Genomic DNA, 18,002 nt, shown 5'->3' with positions numbered 1-18,002 from the left:
GGAGTTAAAATACTATAAGTGTATTAAAAGAAGTTCAAAAAGACAATAGTAGCTCATATAACGTTGGTTTATCAGGATTATTTCTCGTTAAGTATTCTGTGTGATTGATTGGGTGGTGAGGTGTAGCTGCTGCTTTGTTAAACCATCTCTTAGAATAAATTTTAAGTCTGTCTATTATTGAGCAAATCTTGGCTTCTACATACATGTCTGTGATTCTTGTCCATCTTGGTTTATTTAAAATTATACGTAAAGCTTTGTTTTGAATTAATTCTAATCTGTTAAGTTGAAAGTTTGAGAGAGAAAGAAGGCAAATGTGGGCGTATTCAAGTCTTGATCTTAAGAGACTTTTATAGAACATAAGAAGTTTGTACTCATATTATATTGGTTTTTTAGTGTGGTAAGAAAGTTTAGTAGATGATACGAGTTATGAATTTTATTAGTGGTATGAGTTATTAAGTTAAATTCTTTATCAATGGAAAGACCTAAAAATTTTATTTCATTTCCTTTTTTTAATCTAGTGTTTCTAACCCATATTGTGATTTTGCTTGTTCCAAAGTTAATGTGCTTGGTTTTATCTAAATTTACTACTAAACCCCACTTGTCGAACCAGTCAAATAAAATTTCTATATATTCATCTAGGTGTGAGTCGTAAACTCTTTTGTACCTCTCCCATGCCCCAAGATCATCTGCAAACTGAGACAGTTTAGTCTTATTGTTGGTAGGTTTAGGAACATCAGAAACAAAAATAGAGAAAAGTATAGGTGAAAGACAGGAGCCTTGAGGGACACCTGCTTTCAAAACAAAAGTAGAGGATTTAAAATCATGATGTTGGATAAAAGCTTTACGATTAGATAGATAACTATGAAGAATATGAAGTAGATATTTTGGCAGACCAAGAGTGTTTAATTTGTAAAGAAGGAGACTATGATTAACTTTATCAAATGCTTTCTCGAAATCAACAAAAACAGCATGCATGCGTTCCCCAGTGATTTTTGCTTCTTGAAAGTCATTAATTAATTGAAATAGATTGTCAATGGTGGACCTGTTTTTCCTAAAACCTGATTGTTCATTATTTAATATATTATTGGTTTCAGCCCAATTGTATATTCTATCTGCTATGATCTTCTCAAAAATTTTGCCAATTGTAGGTAGGAGACTAATTGGTCTGTGTTCAGATATTTTGATGGTATTCACTTTCTTTGGGATCATTTGTATTTTTGCAGTTTTGAGCTGGGAAGGAAAGACAGAGTTGTTAAGCCAGTCGTTAAAGAGAGAGGTGAGACAAGAAGCAATTTTTTCAGAGATAGTATGGAGAAGTTTGTTTTTGATCCCATCATCACCTGGAGCTTTGTTGGGTTTAAGGCCCTTCAAAACATCCATAACCTCAGACAGTATGATTGGAGCATCAACAACATATTTAGTCAAATTAGAAGAAAAACGATAATAAATTGAGTTATATTATATCTGAGATGGAAATGAGTGTTGTTAAACCAATAGTCTACTAAATATTTATGTCTATTGTCTTTAGATTCGTTAGGTTGAAAGATTGACTTCTGCCTGTCACAAAAAGCATTGGCTATGTCCTGTTTGTCCTTTACTAATGATCCATCATCTTTTTTGAAAGTTTTAGGGGAATTAAATTTACTGTTTTTGCTATGGTTTTTATTAGTTTCCAAGCTTTTTTAGATGTTGTTTTATTGTTAATTTTAGTTTTTATATCGTTAAATCTTTTGTCTTCAGTATTTCTGTTTTCTTGTTTAATTTCTCTATTTAATTGATTCTTTTTCGATCTCAGAAAGATGGAGTGTTTATTTTTCCTGAGAAGATTAATGATTTTTCTTCTTTCTTTAATTAGTTTTCTTGACTTTAATGACAGACCTTGGTTATTAGATGTAATTAATTTTCTTGGAACTTTAGATTCAATGACCTTTAATAAAGAAATAAGTTGAGAAGTTTTGTTTTCAACTTCTTGAACATCAAAGACCTTTTCATTAGAAAAATTACTGAGAGAATTAGAGACAGAATCAAGATTAAGTTTATGATAGAGTCTAATGTATTTAGTCTTTTTACAAGAAGCAAGAGGATCAAAAACAGAAAAAGTAACTGGGAGATGGTCAGAACCCATATTAGAGAGTGATGATATGTCTTCGATTTGAAAAAATCTATCTTGGGATGTTATAATCTGTTGGATTACTTCCTTATATTCCCCTTTTTTCTTTTTATAATTAGGAGGCATATAGTAAGTTTCCATATTACTTTCATCGAAAAGTTCTCTGAAATCTGTGCCCCTTGTGTTTTCTTTAAGGCTTCCCCAAGAAGGGTGTTTAGCATTCAGATCACCAACAATGATAGAATTTGGTGGAAAGAGAAATTTAACAACATCTAGATCTACAGTGAAAGTAGGAGGAAAATAACAACAATAGAGGTTGAAAGAACGTTTCATATTTCTTGAGTCTGGAAAAATACTGACAGAAATAATTTCATGTTTACCTATCTGGAATTTTTTGTCATAATCAAAAGCAATGTCTTTTTTTATCAAAATTGCAGTACCCCCACCATATGATTTTAAAGTACGTCTGTCTATCCTATTATTCATGATAGAAATATAATTTGGGATGGTAATGGTTTCTTTCTTAATGAGTTTTGCTTCATTGAGACATACTAAGTCTGGTTTTTGTTCAGTAATGAGGGTTAAAAGATCTAAAGCAAATAAAAGAATATATTGTAGAACAATATGTTTGCGGACCGTAATGTACGAAGCAAAAAACGGATGCTATATTATGAGAAAGAATTTTCTTTCGGTAAACAATTTCCCTATATTGATTCAAGTTATGAAAAAGAGAGAGAGTACAGAAGGTGAATACACGTGGCTTTCACTTTCTTTTCTAATCTATAAAAACACACTGAAAGCTTTTTTAAATATAATTTGGATAATCTTACATAAATTATGTTTTTAAAAATAATTGAGTTTCAGCGAATGAAAGTTTGTAAATTGCCTAAATATCATGATTAGTATAATTACGCATGAAGTAACATATTTTATGCACGGATCGCGAATCGTGCATCGTAAATCGTTAGATCGTGCATCTTAAATTACACCAACCCCGTTATTTTTGGGATCGTAGCGTTAAAAGGGCGAATATTTTGTAATTGAACCTAAAAGCGGCGTTACTTTTTTATAGTTATTTCTCAATTTAAAGGATTTTAGGTTCATTGCATTAATTGAAATAGAGGATTTGGAAAATTTTCTTTGATTCGAAGACGAAAATCATCCATTGTTTTGCTCCTTATTTAAAACTTCAGTGATTTTCGATGGAATTTTCAACAGTTTACTACTGGAAAATGACATTTTATAGTAATTTTTTGGCGATATAAACGCGGTGTTTCTAAACTGCGGAAAGAGCCAGGGCGAGCCAAAATGACCCATAATGAGCCAGAGCGACCCATAATGAGCCAAAATGACCCAGAGCGAGCTTTCTAGCTCGCTCGTTGGCTGATCAATCCGACCAATCGTGTGTCATTTCAAACCTGAGCTTCATGGAGTGAAGACCAGCAATGGCACGTGGTAGTAGATAGACGGAATTCCTAGATAGACTTGTGTAGAAATTGGGGTTACTTTCATACAGTAACTTTTATTTGGAATACTTGGAACTGCTTTTGCTTGCATTCGATGGTCTTTCCTTCTAGGTGAGCAATCTAATATGTCCACATGGCATGTTGTTAATTTGGTGTTTAATAGACCCGTTTCAATGTTTTGATTTTTCGCGTTTGTATGCGGCTCATGCGCCAAAATAGTTACAGTTTTTCAAGGCAGAAAAGATGAACCGCTCGCTGGAAAAAGGCGGTTTTGATTTTATTATTCAAAATCTCTTCATCAGAATTTCATGAAATTTCAGTATAAGAATCCGGTATAGTTATTAGACAACATACTAAAATTTCTATTCAAAATTCTTTCTAGATCCTGAGATAATTGACATAAACTGCGTGCCTCCAGCTAATGTTGTTGTCTTTTTTGCCTCTGAAAGTCGGGCCGTTTTGCGGGTCGTAACGAGCCGATGTAAATATGTGACGTCACATGAAATGGGCCTATTGAGTATATAACTCAATGTTGTGGTCCACAACTCAATTTGATTTGGATGCAGCATTGGTTGTAAACAACCCTGGACACCGCCGTACATTGCACGGATGAGAGTCTGGTGGGTGTATGGTGGTATTTTAGGTTAGATCGAAAACACCGTACAAAATCCCACCCACCATACACGAAATTATTACGATCGACTACCCACCGTACAATGTACAGCAGTATTTTTCGTGTACAGTGGGACATGTACGGTGGTAAAAATGGGCTAGGCTCTGCCCAACGTTCACCCACCGGACTCCATCGCGGAATGAATGGCGGTGTCCAGGGTCGTGGTTGTAAACCCTGGAACACAGGGTTCATCTGGAACAGAAGCAAGGAACTTGTGTAACTTTATTTTCAATACACCTTTCCTGTTTCCTTTCTGTTTGGTCTCTGGAGGTAAACAAACCCGTTTTTGCCTGCATTTCCTTAGGGAAAGTTGGTTTTTTGAGCTTTTTTTAAGTTTTGTCAAACAAAATCCTCTCAAATTTTAGTATGTTCAATCTATTCATGATATTATACCACCCTGAAAATCTTTTACCAAAAGAAGATTGCTATCAAAAGTTAGAAGCTGAAAACCAACTTTCCCTAAACCCTCGCAGGCAAAATCGCGTTCGTTTACCTCCCAAACAATTTTATACACATAACAGTGGAATTGAACATTTTCCCAGGTCATTTCTGAGAAGTTTGAATTACGGGAAAGGTGTATTCTTTTGGGAGGGAGTTGAACAGGATTGGCCCACAGGTAGACAAGAAATTATATCGGATAGTCTGAGGATAATCTGAGGCAGCTGATGTTCTGGGAATTCCAGCTTTGGCAAAACAAAACCTGTCAAGTCTGAAAAACAGTTCATAAACCATCTAACAGGTTGATGTTTGGCACAAGGTTTTCAAGGATCTTCCATGTGTAGATAACCATGTATCTTTCTTGTCTTCGTTCAGGCGAATAGAGTTTGAATGCCTTCAGGTAAGTGAGGGGTTACAACTTTTTCATCACTTTACAGGTGCAGACAACAACATTTTCTGCATGGTCGCAGCTGCGACCTGGAATTCTCCAGGTTATTTTTTTCCCGGGTTATTTTGCATGTGACATCATGATTTCAGTTTCTATGACGTAACCACAAAAATGATATGAATAAATAAATTTTTTTTAAGCTTTTATTAACTTTTCAAGTTATTTGGTGTTTTTCAACTCGGTTTTTTTTCATGCCTTTAACTTTCCAAGTTATTTGTGATGACACATTTTATACATATGATATTTTAGATAAATAAATTAATCGCACGATGAGTTATTTTTTCTCATTTGGCGCCCCTTCAAAGAGAGCAATTAATCGTTAATTGCATCCTGTAGAGAGCAATTAATCGTTAATCACACTCTTCAATGCCGTGCCAATGTTTACAAAATTGATTTTAATGTTTTTTCTTACATCTTTTTTTGCATCGAACGTTTTAATTGCATTCGAAATTCATTTTGCGAGAAAGAAAAACTATGAACAACGATAAAAGAAAAACATAGAGAGCAGATAAAAATATAAAACTCTTGGTTTAATTTCTGTAATTTACTTTCCTAACTGGGAAAAAGTAGTGAAAGCCATTGTGCGATTAGCTCGTAATCACATAATAACTCGTACAATTCGAAAATTGCACTCGTGATGTTTTTGTTTCGAATTTTCCTCGTCCTTTCGGACTCGGAAAATTAATAGCAAAAAAATCACTCGTGCAATTATATTCGAATTGCACTCGTTATCATGTGATTACATATACTAACCACGACTGTAACCTTTTAATATCCAAATGGAGGAAATCTTGAAACTCTTAGACAGAAGAAAGGTTGGTATATAATTATTTAAAATATTATGTTTTTTCTAAGGTCAGCATTATAAAATTTCTATAAAAATATGAATGAAAACTCTTGCCAAATAGTTTGAAACTTGAGAAAAATTTATACTTTTATGCCTAGAAGTCTACAAGTCTTTGATAATCTTATTTTATTATTATGACAAAAAATATATCTAATCTGAAAATATTACCTCCTCAGCAATCAAGACAGTGTTTAATTTCAGTAGCTTGTGAAATATCCAAAGATTTTTTGGGTAACCTGTACTTTGCTTGAGGATATATTAATAGATATTATTATATTTCAGCTAAAATATTAACCACTCGGACCGCTTTCCAAGTATGTTCCAAAGGAGGTTTTGGGGAGGTATCATGACCTTTTTATAGTGGATAACTGTCAAGATGCCACACTCATCAGACTGCAGACCACCAATATGGGAGTTATGTGTCCAAACATGAATGTCATTGAGTTTGATGACCAGAAAGATAGCAGCGAGGTTTTTGATGAACGGTGTAGCGGTTTTGTTAATTCTGGAATCAACGATGTTCCCCTCCAAATTAAAAACAAAATTCTTCACTGCTTTGATAGCATTAAAGATTGCGAAATTCCTGAAGTAAGATGTCTCTTCATTTCTTCATTATCAATAAGACTCAGACACTGTTTTTTCCTCTTAGGTTACATAAAATCTTCTTTTTTTTGAAATAATACTGAAATTTGGTTCTGATGGGTTCTCCTTGCACAGAATAAATAAGAAAGAAAATGCATCTGATATTATCTACTAAGGTTCTTACTTCTATTCATTGCTTTTTGAAAAACAAAACAGAAAGAAAGTGCCCTTCTTTTTTTTGTAATAAGTTACAGTAATTTTTATTTTTAGCCTAACTATTATGAGTACATGGAACAACAGGAAGCAATAGCAGCAGAAGAAGCCAGAACAACAGAAGGATTAGAACATAATGAATTTGACTTTGAAAGAGAACTGTTAGTATATAGGATATAGATTATTTGTAGTGGTAGGACAGTAATTTGAAAGTTACATAGCATCAATCGGGTCAACTTTCGATTGAGGAATAATTTTTATCACCTCTAAACAGCGGACTTTCTTGGTCTGCAATTTGTAAATTAAGTTGAGAGAGTCATCCAACTTTTAAAAACTAAGGACCAGAAAATGTTGTGGTCTAAAGTGATAAAATTTATCCCTCACTAAAGTTGGGAATCCCGATTGACGGTAGTTATTTTAAAAAGTTACTTAGTGTTTTTAATGATAATTTTAGTCAAGGAATTTGTAAAGAATTGTCTTTTGAACTCAGGTTTTTAATTTTAATTCCTTAGGCAGTTTGGGTAGTGTTCATTTATTTTTTGAAGTTTTTTTTATGTGGTGATATTTATAATAGATAGCCTATGCTTTCTCATAGATCATATACTACATCTATCACCAATGAATTCAATGATGGATTGAGGTTAGTAACAATGTATATATCATTAAACTGTTGTTAGATTGATTGAACTCTCAGCCCTCAAGTTAAATCTGATCAAATTGGTGGCGACATTTTCTTTTTATTTATGTAAAATAATGTGCTTTTAATCTACAGTGAAGAAAAGGTAACCTGCATCTCCGTAGGCAAACTTGCATCAGCTGCAGACAGCAAACCTTTTTTAGTCTGAAATTTTTAGTGAAGCTGCAAATAAAACATGTATTGATTTTTTACAATTTGATAACCAGAAAAGTCTGTAGTTTGGAGTTGATGCACTCCAGTGGTGCAAGCTACCCTTTTTCACAGTACTTTTTTACCACACAAATAAACTCTAATTAGAAATCTCTAGAGTCTTGTTGGGTAATTGTAGACACTTTTTTAAGCTTTGAATACAGAAAAAACCACTGTACCATTTTGAAATATTCTTTTTGAATGGTATAGTTAAACTATTCCAGAATACTTCCCCAAAATTTCTTATGTGAAGACCAACGCATTATTGAGAGATTGAAAATAACTGGAGACGTGCTGAAAAAAAATGAAAAAAAAATAAAAAAATAAAAAAATTGCCTCAACCAAATTTTTGTACAAAAGCTCTGATTTCTTGAAAAGTTTTCATTCATTTGGTCAAAAAATTGGGGTTTTATTTTATCCTGGAACCGAAAAGATTTTGCAAAATCCTTCAACAAATAAGATTCAACATCGGGGAATGGCGGACACGTCTCCTGACTGTAAACAGATGTCCTAACTTGCAATGTCAACTTTTAAAAGTGACGTTTTCAATTCAGATCAGCTTTGTGAAAAGTGACGTCACAACTCACAATTGGCTAAAGAAGACCACCAAGGGCAACATCATTTTTCGTGTCAAAATTGAAGAAAAAAAAAATCCATAGAAAAGGGAACAACAATAGAAAATACTTAGGTCTTTGTGAGTCATTTTCTCGTTGTATATTTGTTTGATAACTTTCGTCTATTTGGTTCCAAAAGTAGAAAGGTTGAATTTTTCAAGGATATGAAAATTACCATTATTTTTTCCAGGAAATTTGAAAAATCTCATCCTGAAAAGTGTCTGCAATTACCCAGCAGTGTCTGTAATTTGCCAAAAATACCGATACTTTTCATATGGCTAGGAAAGTTAACTTGTTTGTCCAGAATATAAAAGAACCATACTAAAACATCACAGGGCTACATTAATCGAATGTAAAGTATTTTTCACTATCATCACGTTTTACGTTTCCCAAAAATCTGATTTTGTCCGCAATTCGATGACATGACTCTACATTCAATTCAATTTTTAGGCAATAGACCTTTCTCAATCAGGCTGTTCTCAATTGCCATGGAAAATCTTTACCCTCAAAAAATTTTAACTAGAAATTTGGTGCTCGTGGCTTGGAAATCTTATTTTTTCTTTACTGTAGTGAATATTTTAAATTGTATAATCCCTATGATGATATCAAAGATGACCAAAATGAAGTGTAAGTTCTTGAAATATGTTACCTTGCAGTTTCAGTTACTGTCTATGGTATTTTGAATTCAACCTTCTATCCTTCCTCCATATATTGAAATAAATGAAAAATATAATACAAAGTACGTAAATTATATATATATATCTTTTAGGAATTTCAACGATCCATGTCAGCGACCAGCAATGACCGAAACCCTACCACATTCTTCTTCAAACATGTAATTAAGCTCTTAAAGTATTCTCTACGTGACTTTTTTTTATTTTTGATTAGAGAAGCTTCAGACTTATTTTAAACTTTTGTTTTGCTGCTTTAAAAATTATTTTAAGTTTGTTACTTACTTACAGTTTCAGTTACTGTCCGTAGAATTTTGAATCAAATTATCTATCCTGCCCCTATATATAAGGGAACGAAAAACATTTTATCTTTTTGCTTTCAAGTACTATATATTTTTTTAACTTAAAAGGAATATCACCAATCCATGCCAGGAACCAGCATTGACCGAAACTCAACCACATTCATCTTCGAACATGTAATTAAATTCTTTTAGTATTCCCTTTGTGACCTATATCTTCATGTTTAATTAGAGAAACTCCTGACTTATTTTGAATTTTTATTTAGCTGCTTTAAAAATTATTTTAAGTTCTTGAAGTATGTTACTTATTGTTTCAGTTACTGTCCGTAGAATTTTGAATCAAATTTTCTATCCTGCCCCTATATTGGTATCTTTTTTCTTTAAAATCGAAATTACATATTTTTAAGGAATGTTGTCCATCTATGCCAGCAACCAGCAATGGCCGAAAGTCAACAAGGATCAGCCCCAAACATGTAAATAAATTTTTGTAGATAAGTCTACCTGACTTATCTTATTTGTAATATTTTTGGATTAAAATAGAGTATAGAGTATTTACTGTATTAATCTTTTGTTTTGCTTCCTTCTCCTAAACTGAACATAAGAGTTTTGATGTCATTAACCCTATCCAGGAAATGGAAAACCCCTCAAAAAAATTAAAGCTACAATATCCACTTTCCAAATATTTGAATTCCAAGCACTTTCAGAGTCCCATAATGTGCAGAGGGATCCGGAACCCCTATTTTTATTTCACCCCTATGTGTATCCCCCTATTTAAAAAAATTTCCAGAAATATTGAAGAGAATAAAGAATAGCTTTTTTGAAATATTAATTGATGTTATGCTTGTGTACTGTACATGAATGTTTTAAGATTTCTCTCCCGGGAGACTTATATGAATAGAAATTATTAGATTTGGATGAACATGATACACTTTTTTCATTCCATGAAAATATATCACTGGGTTTCTTCTTTTTTTGCAAATTTTTGTTGTTTTATCCAGGAGGCTTAAATTAAGTCAAAAAATGGGTAAAATTGGTCTTTCAGATTTTCTAGAGGCCTTAAGAAATGGTTTGAAAAGTCTAAAATAATTGAAATTTGGCACATTTATGCCTTTTGAGAATATCTAATCTATGTAAGGAAAACGTTCATGTCCCACTATTTTTACCATTTAGAGCTCCTGATAAGGATTCCTTGTTAACTATTAACCACTTCACAAAAACTTCTAATAGCAAGGTAAGAATTTAGAAATTTGTGTAAATGAAGAAGAAAAATAAACTTTTTTTAGAATTTGAGCAAGATTGGTTGATTTCCTCCCTCTCTTTCCTTGGAACTCTTATTTTGAACTCTTGAATTTTGAAATTACGCAATCAAAAATATAATGATATCATGTGATATAATTCTAATTTCAGTCAAAATCAAGTACAAAATCGAAAAGTCTTTACACCGCACAATACATCATTGAAACGATACTGGCTGCTGATCAAACCCTTTTTTTAAAAGGTCAACCATCACCTAGGTATAGACATGGAAAAAATGTTTCCTGTTTCCTCCATTGGGGACTATTTTTTATATTTAAAGGAGACATGCATATACTACATGACACTCTATTTTACGACCCCCTGGATATCGTATTTTTTTATCTGAAAATACCCTTTACTCTGTGTTTTTATCTGTTTTCACTTTACCCCCGTAGACATCCTCTCTCTTGTAGATAAATAAGCCCCTAAATATCTGACGAATAACCTCTGGGTGTTGGATATCTTCAACCAGGGGGGCGGCACAGACTTTTTTCTGGAAGAGCCCAATATTCACCCCAAATCTGGATGAAAATTTCAAAAATCGCCAACCTTAACAGATCCTTTTACGGGAGGTCGTCAGTAGTCCGACACTTTCTAGTCCGACAGTAAAAATGTCCGACATTGGATTTGACGAATGTGTCAGTATTCCGACAACAATTTTGTCCGACAACGAGTCAAAAAAAAAAAAAATAGACAGCGAAATATGAATCGTCGAAGAGGAGGTTTATTTTTTGTAAGCAACTACATTGAAAGTTGAAGAGGCTCCAGGCCTAACCTAAAATTAGCCAATTCTTTATACTTTATTAGTAAAAGTTTTTTAGACAATGTAACCGTGGCAAACAATAGCCTTTACCCAATAAATATGGGTCGTGGTCAAAGCATATTTTTAAGAAGTTGAACTACAACATTATCAGCTCATAAGCATCCTCCAAGCAAGGCCGAAAATAGGTGTTGCTTATAAAAACCCTTGTTTAACATTCGACACTCTAAAAAAAATGTTTCGTTTTCGGACAAAAGTGACGTCGGAAAAAAAGACTTCCAAATTGTGGATTTATTTTATAGATTCGGATTTTTTTACTGTCGGACTAGAAAGTGTCGGACTAGTGACATGCACCCAATTTAAGGCGCATAAAGTATGATTTTTAAGATTGGGACCTTTAAAAAAATCTCTTTTGGTACCCCTTGCTCTTCGGCGCCCCTTAAAAAAGCTCCACTGGGGGGGCCATGGCCCCCTGTCACAACGCCACTGGTTGACAGCCCTCTCTCTTGCTATGATGTTTGACGACTAAGGATTTATTGATACAATACGGAATTTTGCTGAATATGAAGTTCTAAATAGGTTCCTGGCTCATATCCCTGCCTCTATCTAGGACATTGTAGTATAGCTTTGAAGTTTATTGGTAATAAAAAGTAAACAAAGCCCCTCCATACAAATCTATCTTTTGTAAATAAATTTTTTATGCAAGTTGAGCAGGATGGGAGTGTTTATTTTTGACACCATTCAAAGGCTTTGGCATATGAGGCGTGCGATCGCACGCGCACGCCTCCACACACGCCCCAAAGGCACTGAGGTGTGCGATTCATCGCACTAGTAAAATATGTAAAATCGAATCAGGTGTGCGATGCATCGCACGTGCAGAAAAACTTCTTTAAAAAAGAAAGTTTCTTTCTCAATCTTTCCACGCTTTTCTCTCTGGCATCATAAAAGAAGAAACTCCCTTATTTGCTTGCCTTTTTGCTGAAGAGAAAATCTCTTCGTTAATTGTTGCTGAGTAATTTTTCTTTCTCTCTGGTTATTACTTCATTACAAATGTTATGTAACGAGTGAGAAGCACATGCGAAAAAATTCCTTTTACATTTTACAAGTCTAGACATTTATCTTCTCTTTTGAATTACAAAGAGAGAGGAATGTAGTTGTTCAATAAAGCGTTTTGATAAACAACTTTTGCATATTTAATTAATATTGTTCAATGTGCACTCACTCTCCCCTGTATCACTATCGATCTTTTTAAAGACACCCCCTTCTCACAGACCCGGTGGGATTTTTTCAGCCAGTGGGGGTAAAAATAACTAAAACTCGACGGGGATTAATAATCCCATACTCTTTATTGCTGGATTCCCAGGCTACATCAGACCCACCTCCCTAAATTTAGGATTGGGTGACAGCAACCAACCACCTTCCAAACACCGGCCATTGCTCAGGATTTAAGTCAGTAATTTGAAACAATTTACAGTTTTTGCTACTGATTAAATCTTAAATTTATATCGGCTCCGTAAACCCGTTTGACACGGTTCCAAAACCGGTAGAGATCGCTTTTCAAACTGTTTTGCACCGGTTTGTATTTTTGAAAAATTGAAACATTTTTTTATATTATGTATTGTATGTTAGTTTCCTCAGTCATTTTCTTTTTCGTTCTTTCCCGTGCAGGCTGCACGGACTTTAGGTGTCGAACCGGGTTCTGGGCCTACTATTTGAAAATTTGTGTTTTTTGATACTTGTATTTTGTCGTTTGTCTTGTTCGTTTTGTCTGTTGTTTAACCCCTTTTCTGTTTCTTTGTATTTGTGTGGAAGGTTTTGTTTATTTTTCTAAGTTTGTTAGTTTCCCTGGTAAACCATCTCGAGTTAAAAGTCAAGTAAGTAGAGTATGACTTGAGTTACTTGGCTTTTTCAGCAGAGATCTTTTTTTCGAGTTCGAGTTTATTTCGAGTATTCCACGTTATTAAGAATTAACAAAATCTGTATACTTGTTTTTTCTCACGTAAGGCGAGTAAACTCTTAGTTTGAAAAACTCGAGCTCTAATTTTTTTCACGTAAAGCGAGTAAACTCGTTCGTTTGAAATAACTCGGGTTTTCAATTTTCTCACGTAAAATGAGTAACTCGTTCGTGTTCGAAGTTACTCGGGTTTTCGATTTTCTCACGTAAAATGAGTAACTCGTTCGTTCGAAGTTACTCGGGTTTTCAATTTTCTCGCGTAAAATGAGTAACTCGTTCGTTCGAAGTTACTCGGGTTCCAATTTTCTCACGTAAAGCGAGTAACTCGTTCGTTCGAAATTACTCGGGTTTTCAATTTTTTCACGTAAAGCAAGTAAAATAAAAAAAATATCTAATTTAAAAAAACGCACGGACGGACCTTTAAAAATTTCATTAAAGATCATACTTAGTATCAACAAACTAAATAAAAGAGTTTATTCAAATTCCTTCTTATTACCTAGTATCCTGTTATGTTGTGAGATATATAACACCCCCTTCTCACAGACCCACTGGGAACCCTTCCCACTGGAAAAATTGGCCAAAATATTGTGCCCGGTGGAAAATAATTATACCCCAATTTTCGTCCCCACTGGAAATAATCAGATTAATCGATCCTCACTGCAAAATATCATGCTATTTATTTTTACCATCCCCACTGAATTTTCTGATATACAAACAAAAGATTTTAAACCCCGAAAAAAATAAGGGAATATCGATCCATATCGAATTTCGGTCTGTTATTTTTATCCCCACTGGCTGAAAAGATTCCACCGGGTCTGTGAGAAGGGGGTGTTATATATGTTACATAACAATCATTTTCTTTGTTTCCCGAGATTTTCTGAAGTGTTTCAATATGGAAGTTTTAGGGCCAAATTTTGTCGATTAATCAACCTACTTTCGCATTTTCTAGGGGTTTTTGTCTTCGAGATTGTTTGACAATTAATTATACTTTTTTTACTTTTTTTTCCAGAAAAACGCTGGCTGATGGTTGATTGAGTGGAAGAAATATAGTCAAAATATTAATTAATGATGGTAAAAATAATGAGTTTTCTCGACAAAAATAATACATTCATATACATTCATATACTGTACTAAAGAAAAAGTTCAATCTGACTCGAAATGGTTTGGCAAACGTGATATGCATTGAAAATCGTTATTTCCATCTATCAGCAGTAGCTTCTCAGTGATCGTGTCTGCATTGAAAACGTAAATCTCTTCACTAAAATAAAAGTAAAATTAGGAACGTTCAATAATTGCCAGCCCCAGGTAAAAATATGACCCACAACAATTATTTGCCTTTTTTATAGTGGAAATATAAGGTTTTTTGCAGCATGCTAATCTAGATATATAGTTCCCATTTAGGTTTTACTTGCTGATCTTTTCCAGGGCTTTTACACTTAAAAGATAATAAGCAGATAACTAACTACCTTTTCCCCTCAACTACACGCAATTTCGATGTTTGCAGAACTTTGGGAGCTATCGATTGATTACTAATTTGTAATAACTTTCCATGGAAGGAAACTGATTTCTCGTCCACCGTAAAGAAATCGACTTGGAATGCATACGCTTGGGAGTTGACCAACGCTATTACGACACTATTGATAGCTTTCGTGGACCTTTTGTATCTTGTTCCTTTAACAATTAAACTTCCTCTCCGGTAACACGAATAAACATCTTTTTCCAGACAACCACTGACAAATGTTTCTTTTGACACATATACCCAATTTCTTTTTCTAAAAAAGAGGTAATTAATTTAATTCGCCCTTCCTTCTCAGAGCAATATAAGAAATAAAGTAGGTGAGCTAAGATTGTGATTGAACTATTCGTGTTCCCTTGGGTAATACATGGCGCTGAATGATTGAACTCAAAAAGACGAAGAACTTTTTTAAATTTATAATATTCTTACATTCCCCCATAGGACAATGATCTTAGGAAGCTCTTTAATACATCACGTGTATGTGATGATAACAAAGTCTCGCGCACTTCCTTGATAGCAGCGAACCTTAAAAGTATCTATAAGTTATAAAAAAATAATAAGTTATAAAGTTCAACTTCAGATGCAAAGGCTTGATGCAAAATTTTGGATGTTCTTATAAGAAAAACGTGTATAGACTTATTTTGACAATAGGTGGAAAAGCTATTTGAAGAATAGATGATGTTTTTTTCCTTCTTCTTACCTGTTTTGTTGTATTTTTAGTCCCGTGGACTCTTTTCAAGATCTCACCATTCAGATTCTCAAAGCCGAAACAGGACCAACACCAAGCAGGGCCCCACCACTCAACATAATCACACAAGTGGTACAGGTTATGAACGTTCAAACCACATTTGCCAAGGTTATGCTCTATAAAAAGAACAAATATCAATATCAGATGCTTTGTATTGAAGCCAAAGTTTAAGATAATTCAAAAAATATAAATAAAAAACATACAGTACTCCTAGTATTTCATAACCATATCAAGTAGCGCAAGGCGCAAAACCCCTTTCTATACAACCCTTTTTATGAGAATAACTTCTATAAGAAAATCAGGGTAAGATTTCGAAGCTAGAACAATCGGCCTAATAAATACTTACCGTATAGTTTGGCAAAGTCTTCGTAGAAAGTTCGAAAATATTTTCTAGCGTTTGTAATGTCATCTCTCGATACTGAATCGCTTAAAATGATATGAAGTCCTTCCACCAATAACGAGAAGTGATTCCAGTACGTTTCAGGTAAAATATCTTTGAGACATGGCAAGGCGTAATAAAGGATCCACAACCTGAGTTCGTTTGCTACAAAGAAAGTGTTTCATTACAGGTTCCTTAAAAATCTTAAACGCATCACTTTGTTTTCCCTAATAAGCAATTTAATATGAAATTTACCCTCTATTTGGAATTGGCAGAGTCCGACTTTAGTTAAATCTTTTTAAGTTGTTAGGATGCCAAGTAGAAAAAGGTAAAGGATTAAATTGACAAATGAATTATCACCTTTTAGGTGTCCAATATTTCCGTCTATCTTCCTGGGCCTTCTGCTTATAAAATCAGGTGGTTGCATTTTCAACAATCGCTCGTCTACATCGTCAATCTAAGTAACATAGGAATTGAATTTTGACACTTTTTTTATAACTTTATAGAAATCAAAACTTAAATCGTTTTCTTTACTCAAATAGAAATTTTAAGAATTCAACCCTAATTTACTCACATCGTGTCCAACGAAATATGCCGGGTAGGTTTTGTGTGCCTTGTAGTAGTTCTTGTGATCTCCAACCTCAAACCATAAGTTTAACAGTGTCTTTCCAACGCCTAATAATATCCCATGCATATAGTCAACAACAATTCCATCCCTTATGCTGAAAATTGGAAGGGCCATAAAGAATGTTGCTCCTTTAATACCGTTTACCTATGAATGGAAAAGAGAAAAAAAATTAATAAATTCATAACGAACACAATACTTTCTTCTAAATTGAACATAATGTTTAGTGATTAGTAACTTTTGCATTAAAAAGAAAATAATATCTACTGTTTTATTTTTTTCAATAGCCTCCCGGGCATTCGAGATTGAGTCTTCATCTGTTCGATCTTCTGCATTTTTGGTCGCTTCAAAGGAATAATAGTGCGAATATCCTTTTTTATTGACCACGTGAGCACCTTTAAATATAAAAATACTTTATCTTTATTTATAAATTTCGCACTAAAATGTTAAAATTGAGTACCCCCCATGTACGCAAGCGTACACCTAATACTACGTACTCTTTCCGTTATTTCCCCCCTTTCAAAAAGAAAATGAAATGCTAACCGTCTGATAAAAAAGTGTTCCTTATCAAACATGACCTTTTACCTTCGATCAAGCAATCTTTACACCCGTGTGCTCCATTATGTCCAATCATATTTAGAAACTCTGATTTTGCAGGCAAATCAAGTGATCCTGTTATCGCAGCGACTCTAATTCGACGTTCTTCGTGTCTCAAGCGTAGCACTAAACCTAACCAATTTGAAAAAAGAGAGTTTTACATTCTTTCCGTTAAGTAAAAACGTCCAATCTCAGCCGTTACTGAAAACAATATTGAACTTTTTAACTTGATAAAAATTATTACCGTTGTTATAAAGATTCTTCATTTCATTTACAAAAGGCTCAAGAAATGTCATTGTTGGTGGCTTTCCTCTTCCTTGCCAAACTCCCCAAACTATGATATTTTCTGTTTTGAATCTTAAATTGGGTGGTAGCTCATTAATCACAGCATACATGGGCCAAATATCCTCCCTTGAGCTTTTATATACTTGAGCACCATCAGTGTTGAATGTCAGCGTTAGATTTTGATTCTGATGAAGAAAACCGCCTTCTTTACACATTTCTTTATACTTTACACCATCAATGATGTCGTTTATTTTTCCTTCATTTGTTAAATCGGATCTTTTATTGAAGGTTTCGCACAAAAGATCCCATACACCTTCACCTTCAATAAAAATATAAGGAAAACTAGCAAATTCAGGTAGACTCCTCCAGTGATAGAATCACGGCTTCAACGTTATCCTAAGTATTAGAGGTTGGTTTTTTGAGAACATATCAAACAGGTCGGAGTAAGATTTCAGCATGCGTTTTTCACGGTAATATTCTTAATTTTAACCCATCAGAAGAAAAATAAGCTTTAGAAAATCTATCCCTAGGAAAGAGTTCTTACGTTTCAAAATTTTCTTTATCTGGTCTTCAATTGAGCAAATGCTGAAGTAGC

The 18,002-nt window shown here is 33.9% G+C and overlaps 1 protein-coding gene across 1 annotated transcript; it reads right to left on the bottom strand.

Annotated features, from left to right (window-relative positions):
- Positions 1 to 14,400: 14,400 nt before the first annotated feature.
- On the bottom strand, positions 14,401 to 17,622 carry LOC136819999 (uncharacterized). The gene is made up of 10 exons (XM_067076234.1): positions 17,367 to 17,622; positions 17,111 to 17,254; positions 16,793 to 16,920; positions 16,475 to 16,672; positions 16,261 to 16,357; positions 15,868 to 16,065; positions 15,474 to 15,637; positions 15,203 to 15,309; positions 14,724 to 15,029; positions 14,401 to 14,515 (listed from the first exon to the last, which is right to left on the bottom strand). The coding sequence occupies exons 1-10, from the start codon at positions 17,620 to 17,622 to the stop codon at positions 14,401 to 14,403; spliced, it is 1,713 nt and encodes a 570-aa protein (XP_066932335.1).
- Between the last annotated feature and the right edge of the window lie 380 nt (positions 17,623 to 18,002).

This window comes from Clytia hemisphaerica, unplaced genomic scaffold (genome assembly GCF_902728285.1).
Source record: "Clytia hemisphaerica strain Z4C2 unplaced genomic scaffold, Clytia hemisphaerica genome assembly, whole genome shotgun sequence".
Classification (NCBI taxonomy): domain Eukaryota; kingdom Metazoa; phylum Cnidaria; class Hydrozoa; order Leptothecata; family Clytiidae; genus Clytia; species Clytia hemisphaerica.
The sequence above is the reverse complement of the archived record's forward strand: the minus strand, read 5'-3'. Positions and strand labels throughout refer to the sequence as shown.

What these genes read in the sequence shown, in the direction of transcription:
- LOC136819999 (XM_067076234.1), bottom strand. Translation starts at nt 17,622, where the DNA reads ATGTGTAAAGAAGGCGGTTTTCTTCATCAGAATCAAAATCTAACGCTG. An exon ending in CATATTTCGTTGGACACGAT is followed by an intron (nt 16,358 to 16,474) that starts GTGAGTAAATTA and finishes TATGTTACTTAG; the next exon opens with ATTGACGATGTAGACGAGCG. An exon ending in AAATATTGGACACCTAAAAG is followed by an intron (nt 16,066 to 16,260) that starts GTGATAATTCAT and finishes CTTTCTTTGTAG; the next exon opens with CAAACGAACTCAGGTTGTGG.